At 38.9% G+C, this 12,136-nt stretch overlaps 1 protein-coding gene across 1 annotated transcript in view; it reads right to left on the bottom strand.

Annotated features, from left to right (window-relative positions):
• The window catches only part of AGBL3 (AGBL carboxypeptidase 3), a 125,976-nt gene extending 115,535 nt beyond the window's left edge, over window positions 1-10,441 (bottom strand). The window contains exons 1-3 of the mRNA XM_007983011.3: window positions 8,898-10,441; window positions 7,601-7,661; window positions 3,278-3,463 (exon numbers count right to left, since the gene is read on the bottom strand). Of these exons, the coding sequence (XP_007981202.1) occupies window positions 3,278-3,463; window positions 7,601-7,661; window positions 8,898-8,960 (310 nt within the window). The 5' untranslated portion in view covers window positions 8,961-10,441. The remainder of the gene's footprint in view (window positions 1-3,277; window positions 3,464-7,600; window positions 7,662-8,897) is intronic.
• Between the last annotated feature and the right edge of the window lie 1,695 nt (window positions 10,442-12,136).

Genomic DNA, 12,136 nt, shown 5'->3' with positions numbered 1-12,136 from the left:
AACCATGAGTATAATGGCTTCTCTTGAGTTCTGTGAGTCCTTGAAGCAAATCGTTGAATATGAGTCGTCTTGAGGACCCCTGACCATACTCATAAACTATTTGCTTTTATGACTATAAATTGATGCAACTCTTTTTGGAGGAAAATATGACAGTATCCTTATACCAGAAATTCTAGCAAAATACCCCTAAAATATGTATGTATATATGCATTAGGCCACACCTAAAAGGATATTTATGCAGTTCTGTTTGTCAGAGCCAATGACTGGAAACCCCTTAAATTCATTAATAAGGTACCAGTTAAAGAAATTCTGATTCATCCATTTAATGAAATCTGATGTACCAGTTTATAAAAAAGGAGATTAATATATATAAACTGATATGGAAATACTTTCAAGATATATGGCTGTGTAAGACAGAGTTAATTTATAGCTGGACTGGAAAAGCTCTATTTTTACCTCTAGGGAATTCTGGCTGTCCAGCTTTGACTCTTGGCCAAGATAAGAACAGTAAGATTAATGATGTGCTGTTTACTGTCTGAAACTGCCCCCGAAAACCCCGCATGGCCAGTTTGTTTACTGATGGTTTCCATTTGGCAGATCAGGAAGACAGCCTGGCTTGATGTCATGACTACAAGGGCCTAAAAACCCAGATGGGAACTTTTGCCTTGAGGTTTTCTGAAGCTAAGATGCATCACATAGATCTTGGTGTTTCAATCTGAAGACAGGCAGTCTGTGTGAATAAGGCCACTGGAAAGCTTGCACCTGAGCCCCAATGCTTGCCATAGTATCTTTCTCTTGCTGCACCTATCCTTTGCCTTTAAATAAAAGCCACACAGAAGAATGCTCTGTGAGGTCTTGTAAGTCCTTTCAAATATCCAAATTTGTAAAATCTTTGCAATAGTCAAGTGACAAAAGCAAGGTCTAGGGCAATATGTAAGACTATGGGAAGTAAACTTTCTGAAATGCTAGCAAGCAAAGTGGAAAAAGCCATCAAGGACAAACGCGGGTGAAGATTATGAGTCTTCCTATACAAGGATGTATTGTATTGGGTGTTCCAGTTGGCTTGAGGACCAGCGGAGCTTGCAAAAATTTCAGGGACACAGACTGAAAATAAAAGAGCAGTGGCATAGCCCAAAATAAAGCTTTTATCCAGCATGACTCTACCTTGCACAGACTGTATCACTAGTAGCTGTGTGACATGACTCTGGGGATCTTGGGAAATGTATGCTGAGAGAGGCTGCATCTCCACCTGTACTGTGTGGTGACTGCACCTTCACCAGGGTGGAGGTTGGGTTCACAGAGCCCAAAGCCTATTTATTATATAAGATATCTGAAAGATGGCACCACAAACTCTAGCCACACTTATAACAATATTTTGGTTAGAAACTATATTTAAAATTTCAATAGAAGAGGCCAGAAACACAGCTGCCCTCATCTGAAAGAACCTCAGCAGTAACAGTGGGGGATTACCAAGCAACCAAAGAAAATAGAACCTCTCCCAGCTCTGAGCTGCTGATGGTGACTCCTGCAACTGAGGGCAAAAATGACGGCTGAAAGTGAGGGCTAGGAAATTTAAGGAACAGAAAGGTGTGGCAAGGATGCAACAGAAGGGTTTTCTAGTTAGATGAGGTGGAACAGAGTTGAGTGGAATGAGCACCTGGGGCTGGAAGTGACACTGAGAAGCAGTGGCCCGATGGGATCTTGCTTTCCTCTTCCTTTTGGGTCTCTTCTGCTCTCATTCTCTCATCACTGCTACTGGAGAGAAATCAGGCAGAAGTCACAGTAGGTGCATAGGGATTTTCCTTTATTGCTCCTTATCCATTCCCTCTGCCACAGATATGTCATGAGGAGGCTGGGAAAAAGAACCAAAGTACAAAAAGAAAGGGTTGGGGGAAGGTTCAAATTCAATAGCATGGCAGTGTTTTCTCTGCTTGACTTTTTTATTTCCTGCCCTGGTGCTGTAGCAAAAAATGAGGTTGGAGGGGGTGGTAACAGAGGAGAGGTGGGGATGATGGTAGAAGGACTGAAAGGAGAAAAAGGGAGAGAGATGTCCTATACTACAGAAGATAAATATATACCCAGCTTTGAAGAGATCGGTACGAATAAGTGATTCTGTTTAGTACTATTGAGCATGAATTCTTTAATATGTTTTTAACCCTATAACTTTGGAATTCTTGAAGAAAATTAACTTTGTCCTCCATGAACAAAAATCAGTGTTCTTTCTCTCTCTGCACCCCTCTCCTTTCTCCCCATATCTATCTATCTATATGCCAGATGATATATGAAGAAAATTTAGTTTTTAAGAACTCCTAGTAGGCACTGTAATAAGTATAGTTATAAAAAGTGTGTATGTGTAATTTTTTTTAATTCACCAATGAATATCTTTAAGATCTCTACCTGGCAATAAATGTCTCAATCAACAAAAGGTGGAGAGTTGTGGCAGTGAAAAGATGGTGAACAATGGGATGTTTCTGTCATACCTGTGCATAGATTGGAGAGATGAGGCTATAAGCTTTACCTAGGAAAGCAAAAACTAAATTTGGGAATGGACACATACAGAAACATTAAAAATCTATACTAAAATATACACTCTTCAGTTTCATAAACATCCATTAAAGGAAAAAGCAGAAAGTGGGTAAAAGACAAAGAAGCAGAAAGAGAAAATGAAACAGGAAAAGAAATGGAAAAAAGAAAGAAGGCAGAAAGAAGTAAAAGAAGATAAAGATACACTAAGAAGAAGACAAACATACAAGGAGGAAATGAGAAAGAGACAGGGAGCCACAAAGAGCAGGACTACAGCTCACAGCCATTCCGGCATAGCCTCCATCTGTGCCTTCACTCTGTGTATGAGTTTGTGCCTGGGACACCGTCATGCCCTTTGCAATTGTTTAGAATTGCTAAAGCTTCAGAAGCCAAGCAAATGCTGTAAGCGCCTCCATTTAAGCCCATGTGGCTACTGAACACTTGAAATGTGGCTGATCTCAATTCAAATGTCTGTAAAGATAAATGCACACCAGATTCTGAAGACTTTGTACAAAAAGAATGTGAAATATTTTGGATATTTTTGGGTTAAATAAAATACATTTTTAAAGTTAATTTCATTTTCTTTTTGCTGTTTTAAATGTGGCTACAGGCAAATTTAAAATTACATATGTGGCTCACCTTATATTTCTGTTGGAATGTACTGTTTTCTAACATTGTGAGTCTCCTCATTAAAATCAAGGTTGGCAAAGTAAGTTTGTTAATGTCTGAATCGCTCAAACTGCTAAAAACATACCAATATGCTGGACTTTTTCATCGATGACTTCACAATGGTATGGCCACCGTGTTGGGCTCAGTGGACCAGAAGAAGAGACACCATATAAATCCCGTGGTTCACGAAGACGTGGCACCCATCTCCCTAGCTGATATTCTAATAGTATCTGTGTAGTCCGGGGGAAGAAGGGATCACCAAAAGAGTCAGCTGAGAAAAAGATTCAAACACAATCATGAGTGGGAAGAAGAAAAATACCAACTCCTGTAACTTTTATATAGTTCCTTTTTTCCTTTCAACACTATTCAATGTGTGGGTATCATTACAAATGTTTTATAATTCATGGCACTTTTTATAAAAGTACTAATGAAATTTTGTGATGATCGAGCTTCACAATCGCCAAAAAATAGTTGACCTTTATACTATTAATTTATTCTAAAAGCTCACTACTACTTTAAAAACATTTCTTTCTTGTAGCTCTTCTAGCAAATCATCTAAATGTCTAATGAGTTAAATACAGTGATGAACTATAATTCCTCACTACTTACTGGAACTGTATTCTCAAGGTTTGCTGGTGAACTGAGTCACAACTTTTTTTCAGTTTTCCTTCTAGAGCTACTGTGTGATACAATGCCAGGAACACAATCCATATAGACTAGTATGGGGCCACACCAAGAAGGCCGTGCAGTGGTCTGGTATATTGGTGTGATACTGTACGGCATCAGTTTGACGTTGATGATCACCCCTCCTTAAGCGTACTTCTCTTATGACACATTTCCTGGATTTCCCCCTCCCTTCTACATATTTGGTTTTCCATTTGTCTCACTGACTCCTCTTGCTCTTTCACCTCTGAAATGTGGCTTTTTGCCGAGACGTAGTTCTTGGTTATTTTTGTACAACAGCTGATACAGCAACTGGACTAGAGCTCAGATAACTGGATTCCTTCCCTTTTATCACTTTTTTTTGTATGACTTTGTTTGGGCAAGGCAGCCTCTTGGAACACAAACCTTACTACAGGTCAATAACTAATAATATCACCTGCCCTAGCTACTTATCAGGATTGTTCTATAGACTCATTCATCCAACAGGTACTTATAATGCATCTACTATGTGCTAAAAACTATAAACAGACAATTGCCATACAGAGTGAAAAAACAGTGTCCCTGCCATCATGAGCTTAAACTGTAGTAGGGCATATATAAGTAGGAAAACAAGATAATTTCAGTGATGACAAATGCTACAAAAATAAAACACAGAAATATAAATGAAGATTAGAAACAGGAAAGTGGGAGTGAGGATGCTATTTTAGAGAGGGTGGTCAGGCAAGATTTCTCTAAAGAGGTAACGTGAGCTGACGCCTAAATAATGAACTCAGCCCTGGAGTAAAGACTGTTCTGACTGGACACACTCTAACAAAGCTGAAAGGCAAGCCTCAAAGTAATGAAACTGATCCACAAGCAAAACAACTGCTTATCAGGACAAAGTTCAACATTCTTTAACTGAATACAACAAAATCCAGCAACCACATGTAAAATTTGCAAGTTTGTCATTCAATCAAAAGTTAATGAACAAGAGTTCTAGTCCTGCTGTGGTAACATAAGTCTTATACAGGCCTTCTCTCTCACTAATTACAACTAAATTCTAGATAAAATACAAAAACATAACTATCCGAAGAATTTGAAAAGTAAACAAGAGCAGATTGTAGAGTTAAAACTTAGAGAAGCACTCCCACAGGAAGGTGAATCCAGCCCCTTGTTTGCCCTAGTGTGCTGAATGAATGTTTGCTCTAGCGTGCTAAACAGAGCAGTGCGGTGCAGTGGTGCAAAAGGCTAAATCTCAAATAGAAACTCAGTCCTTTTTTTTCCATTTACTAAAGTTTGGGGTTATTTTTATTATAAATGTTTGATTCTAAAATGCTTGAGAGTAGTCTTTTCTTTTTCTCTTGAGCAGAATAATTTAGTCACACCACCCTAACAATGATAATATCCTATTTAGTGATTACCTACTATGTGCCAGAACCAGTGCTTGGAAGAGATACAAACATTGATAAGACAGTCTCTGAGATGAAGGCGTTCTCAGTACAGAGAGAAGGAAGGAAGGGTTAGGTGATATGATATGGCAAGGGCAATCACGCAGGCATATACAGGATGCCATGGGAGAATGTGGTGGGGTTGTCAGTAGTGTAGAGGTTGAGAAATTATGAATGACTAAGAAATGACATATGTACACACACAATAAAATAAAAACAAATTCCTTCTCCAAATCAGAAAACCAGTCTTAATCTTAACAGAAGAACCAGGAAAAGGGGTCCTTACAGTGTGGAGGGAACCTGAAGGGAAGAAAGGAACCAGAGAAAGGTATCTCCTAATCCTGTGTATGAGCCCACAGGATTGGGCTAATCCCTGAGCTATGAAAGCAGACACACTCTCAGAGACTATGAAAACTTAACTGAAACTTTAACCACCCCGCCAACCCACACACAAATGTCTCAGCTCAACCCCTGAATTACACATGTGCAAGATAGTCCCAAACCAATACAAGGAAAACTTAAGAGAACTAAACAGGGCTTTGAACCATCTCAAAACTCCTGAACTACACTGGCATGGGAAAAAATCAGCATAGCAAAGGCTTAGAGATGAGAAATCAGATCTGAATGATTATCCACAGAAGGGGTGCCAGAACTTACTGTTTAAACCTAACTGGATTGATTGCCTGCTAAAAGAAATACATTGACCCAGAATCTACACAACATAGCATGAACAACGGAAAACCAGGAATAGGACCAGTTCTCAGGGCAAAAGGCAATCAACAAATGTTAACAACAAGATAACCCAGATGTTAAAACGATCAGACAAGAAGTTTAAAGGAGTGATTACAATTTTGCTCCATGAGGTAAGGGAAACACACACTTGTACTGAATTAAAACATAAGAATTCTTGGCGAAGAAATAACACATTGCTGGGAATGCAAAGGGATACACTTTCGAAAACAGATTCGCAGTTTCTCATATAGTATATATTTAGCACATAACCCAGCAATACTATTCCTAGGGATTTACCCATGAGAAATAAAAACATGTTCACACAAGGACTTGTACAAAAATATTCACAGGAGCTTTATTCATTACAGCCCCAAACTGGAAACAATTTGTGCATGGATGGATGGCTAAATGGAGAAATTGTGGTCTATTCACATAATGGAATACCTCTCAACAATAAAAAGGAACTACTGATATATGCAACAACATGGATAAATCTCAAGAGTATTATGCTAAATGAAAGAAGACAGAAAACACAAAATGTATGATTCTGTTTTGTGAAATTCTAGCGAAGCCAAATATTGGGGGGGGGGGGGGAGAATGCAAATCACTGGTTGTCTGGAGCCAGGGGTGAAGCCTGGAAGGAGAGGATCTACTGCAGAGGCACAGGAACACTTAGGGGTGATTAAATGTTTTACATCTTGCTTTTGGTAACGTTCTAAACAAAGGAAGCAACATAAAGGGATTACTATAAATGGGCAATTCATATCAACTAAGAATATGAGTAGATAATAAGCCTGTAGAAGTAATTCTCTATTTCTCTAGCAATCCCAGAAATGCTAAAGGAGTGAGTTATCCCCTGTCTCCTAATAGGTTGGCAAAATTTAAAAAACAGAAAAGGGTAGCAGGGAAAAGTCCACAAAACAATACTATAAAATTTCTATGCCCATGGGTATAGATATGTGTAATGCAAAGAAGAAGTTCTAGAATGATACACACCAAACTGAGAATGGTGGTTATTTCAAACAGAAAGATTTATTTTAGGATGGTGGTAAAAGACAAAAGAAAAAAAAGATAAAGGCCTTAACTTCAATTTCAGAGTACTTGTGATACATATGTAAATACTGAGTAGAGATATTTTAGCATTTGAAAGTACAACTCTAAGTATAAATCTTTAAAAATTAAGTATACATCAAGATGCCCACACACATGTTCAGTTGCAAATGAATGACTTTATTAAGGAGACTCTTTAGACAATATACTTCGTTTAAATGAAGATGTACTTCTAACATAATCTGTCCTTTATAACTGGAGTCATATACTCAATACAATTAAAGAAATGACAAGGTAAATCGTTATGTTAAATATAAGATAATCACCACTTTCATTTATTATATTCTAATATAAAATAGGTTTACGTAAAACAAACCTGAAAAGTTTGAATTCTGCAAGTGGATACATTTCTCTTTCACAATCTACTAGAATAATCATTCCCTATATTATTCAATCTGACTTTTTAGTTTCCTCATCTTCTTTTTTATCCACTCAAGGTTTTATACTAAACAAAAACTTTATGAATAGGTTCAAACCTGTTAAAAGTGCACACCGATGAAAATCTTCACTTACAAATTTCATGAACATATCCTCATCCTAAAATAAGAATTTAAAAATATTTCTCTTTAAAAAACCAACAGTTTTCAAATCCAGATTTTTTTACATCTATTTTAGTACTTGGGATTGAGTATATGTCTTTAACCTTTAATAAACGAGAAAATTAAAGGATTATTATCGGCTACTGGTCTCAATACACGCAACACTTCAAATATCCTGAAACCTTAAAGTTTGCATCCTTCATTCCTCCTCTTCCACTGGGTGAGGTCATAATAATGACTTCATGGAAGGAATGAAGTTTAAAGATTCTTGGTAAACCTGGGAAAACAATTTAAATTAAAAATAAAATTGGCTAGGCGTGGCGGCTCATGCCTGTAATCCCAGCACTTTGGGAGGCCAAGGCAGATGGATCACCCGAGGTCAGAAATTTGAGACCAGCCTGGCTAACATGATGAAACCCTGTTTCTACTAAAAACACAAAAAATTAGCCGGGCGTGGTGGCGCACGCCTGTAATCCCAGCTACTCGGGAGGCTGAGGCAGGAGAATCCCTTGAACCCAGGAGGCAGAGGTTGCAGTGAGCCGAGATCACACCATTGCACTCCAGCTTGAGCAACAAGAGCGAAACTCTGGCTCACACACACACACAAAAATAACAAAAAGAAAAACACAGAAAGCCGTAATTCCTTTAAGTAGTTAAAGTAAGCTTTAAGAGCTTATTTTGGGACATTAGTTTACATACATAATTTACACTTTAATAAAATTTGAAGGAAATATCTCAGAATATGTAGTAGAAACAGACTAAAGAATTTTAAATACTACATTTTCCCCTCTTTTTCTTCTTCCATGTCCCTTCCTCTGTGACATCAGAGCCACAATAAACTGTTATGGTGATACACAACAAGGTTAGAACACGGTGGTTCTACTATGATTCATACTATGATGTAACACAGTCCAATCAGCACATATAAGAAAATAAGTGGACGCTAATCCTAAAAACCCTACTAAAAATTTCATACACAAATTTTAATAAAACCTAGAAGAATCTTAGCTAAAATATTTTCTCAAAAAAATACAAACACAGTTTCTCTTTCTAGACAGGGCATAGTGTTCCCAGTGATAGCTTAGCTTTTTCAGCCAAATGATTTCCCAACTTCAATGACAATCATTTAAACATCCAATTGATTTTTTATCCAATTGACTTTATAATACTTTAATTAGGGATTTATATAATACAAATTTTATCTCCAAGTAAAATAAAGTTGAGAAAAACATACTGATTCATCTTCATCACTGATTGTTCTGTCTGAATAGTCTTCCTTTTCTGAATCTTCTGACATCTCTTCCAGTGTTTGACTTGAGATTTCTTGTAATATACAGGTAGGCTGTAAAACAATTTCTAAGGAAATTATTTGACAGCTTTTCTTTTCAAGCTGTGTTTACTACATTAAATGAGTACTCAAAAATATATTCAATTGTATTTAACAGTCACAACAGTCTTCTCTAAAAACTAGAGTACAACTAATAACACCTTCAATTTCAAAGATTTAAAGGAATTTTCCACGATTATAAGAGACAACAACCACAATAAAAGACAAATCAAGTAAATCATTTAATTAAAAGGAATTTCCAGAGTATACAGCCAAATCATTCACATTTTATTATATTTACAATTGAATACTACACAGCAAGTTCAGAATGATCCTGAGGCATTAAAAGATAATGAATTTTAAAAATTACAGTCACTTTGTGAAATGTAGCAATATAATTTTAAGTTTTCTCCTTGATTTTCACTTGACCAAAAGTTCAAGTGACAAGACTTTACATTTTGATTATCATTCTGTAGATACTGTCTGTTCTAATATTCATTTATATTATTCTTATTCTTAGAAATCTAAATAGCTACTAGAAGGTTGTATTGGTAATGACCACTACCATTCTATGTATCTTCCCATGTGGTTAATATTAAGACCAGGGAATAATCGAAATTTCTTGTCAAGTTCCCATCGTTCTTGAGAGACCAAAGGACTCGACAATTGCAAATCTATTGGTTTACGCCCCTCTCTACAGAAAGTGTGTTTTGCAGCGTGGACTACATATAAGTTCAAGCTCTCTGGCAAATCACTGCCAATGCCACGGAGCCGACTGTCTCATAGATGACACCTTCAGTCCTAAGAAACTGAAGTTTTTGCCTGGGCATCACAACTCCACATTTGGAAAACCCGACGGGCGTAAATTCCATTCCTTACAGGTGCACACGGGGCACACGAAGCGCTGACCTGCTGCGGATACAGCTCTGGCCTCAGGAGAAGGCCCTTATTCACCCGCGCTCCGCAGGTGTCTTCCACCACTGCGGAGGAGGGCAGGTGCGGGCGCGTCCACGCTCAGCCGCGTCCCGACAGTACCAAGGGAGGCAGGATGAGGCCACAACTCTAGGCGGCCGAGTTCCTTCCCGCACTCACTCCTGGCCACCAGGGTGTGGGGAGGCGCTCCTTTTCCGGGGCGCGCTCGCTTCCCGCAGGGGGCGCCCCGCCTTCCTTCTGCCTACCTCACCGTCCCGTTGGGGCCGGCACCTAGATCCTGGCCGAGTCCTCTGGTCAGGCCAGTCGTCGCTTCCGTGCGGGGACAATACCTTGGGATCTAGCGGAGAACCCAGGGTCCAGCCGCTAGAAGGAATGCCACTACTGGAGATCCGCAGCCCCAGCCACGCCCCCAACTCTCGTCACCAGGCAACGGGTCCGCCCTCGCGAGACTTTGAGCAGCCCTCGGAGATCACCTACAACCAGTGTGGAGGAAAGGAGCCTGCGCAGGTTTTGGTCCCAGGAAGTCGGAGCCCAGAGCATGCCGGGAACTTGGGGGTGGGCAGCAGGGCGGTCGGAGAGGATGTCTGGGAGGCGTTGGGGTCTGTCGGAAGAATTTAGGAGCATGGAAAGCCAGACAGCTAATAATTCCTAGTCGAAGTCTGCACTTCGACTATTGCCTTAGAGGAGGCATGCTGGTTAGGACTGCGCTTTGGAGCCCACCTGACTTTTAACAGTGTGACAATGGACAAATTACCTGAACTTCTTGGGTACAGTACTTGAAACTACTCCTTGGAGATGTTAGAATATTAAAAAGTACGTTCGTCTTGATTTTAATACAGACTGAGTTCCATTCTACACAGTTGTGTGATTAATTCTCTTTATTCATTTCGGAAAATGAGGCTTTTCTCCTTAAATACTACATGGAGAGTCATAGATGAACTAGGGTGAATTCTCAAAAATTATCAGCTCAGAGATTCTTTATAGCAATCGTCAGCTAGCATGTTTAACACTTTTCCTGATCACTGCAAATCACTATATGTAGTCTCATTTAATTAACAGACGTTATTCATGAACATCCCATATTGATTTTTTCCCTCATTTTTAGCTCTGCTGGGTAATGTAATCTGTTTGGAACAGTTTTCCAAGTACAGCTGAAAAAAAGTCTAGATTTTGGTGATATAAGAATGTAAATAAACACTTTTCACAAAGCATTATATGCCATGAGATTTGTGATAATGTAGAAATGGAGATAATGAATGGCAGCAAATTTGAAAGTAGAATAAAGGGCAAAGCACTATGGCTTAAGCATGGAAATGGGTTAATATAATTTCTTTGTATTTTGTGAGTTTCTGAAAATAGGTGTTTTGAGGTCAGCAGTTTAAAAGTCTGAACCTTCCAGATTAGACCTTGGACAGAGAATATTAATAGAGTATATCTTAGATCAGCCTCTTGAAAAGTCGCTCTTATAGTTGAACCTTGTTTTAGCCATACATAAGTCACTAAAAGTGACATGCACAGAGAAATCTTTATATATGTAATCTGTTTTTCTGTTGGGTTTTAGTCATGGCTGTAAGCCATAGGATGTCAGCTGCACAAGGTAAAACTGAGAAGTGATCTAACCAGGTTATACAAGAAATTAATGGCAGAGCTGAGAGACTTAAGTTTCATGACTTTTAGTCCAAATAGTTATATTATCACATATCAAGTAATCCATGGGAAGAAAAATGGTCTTAGTGCATAATTTTAAAACTTTAGGTTTTTTTTTTTTGAGACAGAATCTCACTTTTTCTGTTGCCCAGGCTGGAGTGCTGTGGTGCGATCTCAGCTCATTGCAACCTCCGCCTTTGGGGTTCAGGTGATTCTCATGCCTCCCGACTAGCTGGGACTACAGGCACACACCACCACTAATTTTTGCATTTTTTAGTAGAGATGTGGTTTCACCATGTTGGCCAGGCTGGTCTCGAATTCCTGGTGTCAAGTGATCTGCCCGCCTCAGCCTCCCAAAGTGCTGGGATTACAGGCATGAGTCACCGTGCCTGGCGAAAATCTTAGGAATTTGGCAAAACTTTGAAAATGATATTCATTCATTATTAACAATTTTTTTTTCTTTTTAAAGACAGCTCTGTCACCCAGGTTGGAGTGTAGTGGCACAATCATGGCTCACTGCAGGCTCAAACTACTGGTCCCAAGGGATCCTCATGCCTTGGTGTAAC

The sequence above is a fragment of the Chlorocebus sabaeus genome, chromosome 21 (genome assembly GCF_047675955.1).
Source record: "Chlorocebus sabaeus isolate Y175 chromosome 21, mChlSab1.0.hap1, whole genome shotgun sequence".
Lineage (NCBI taxonomy): Eukaryota > Metazoa > Chordata > Mammalia > Primates > Cercopithecidae > Chlorocebus > Chlorocebus sabaeus.
The sequence above is the reverse complement of the archived record's forward strand: the minus strand, read 5'-3'. Positions and strand labels throughout refer to the sequence as shown.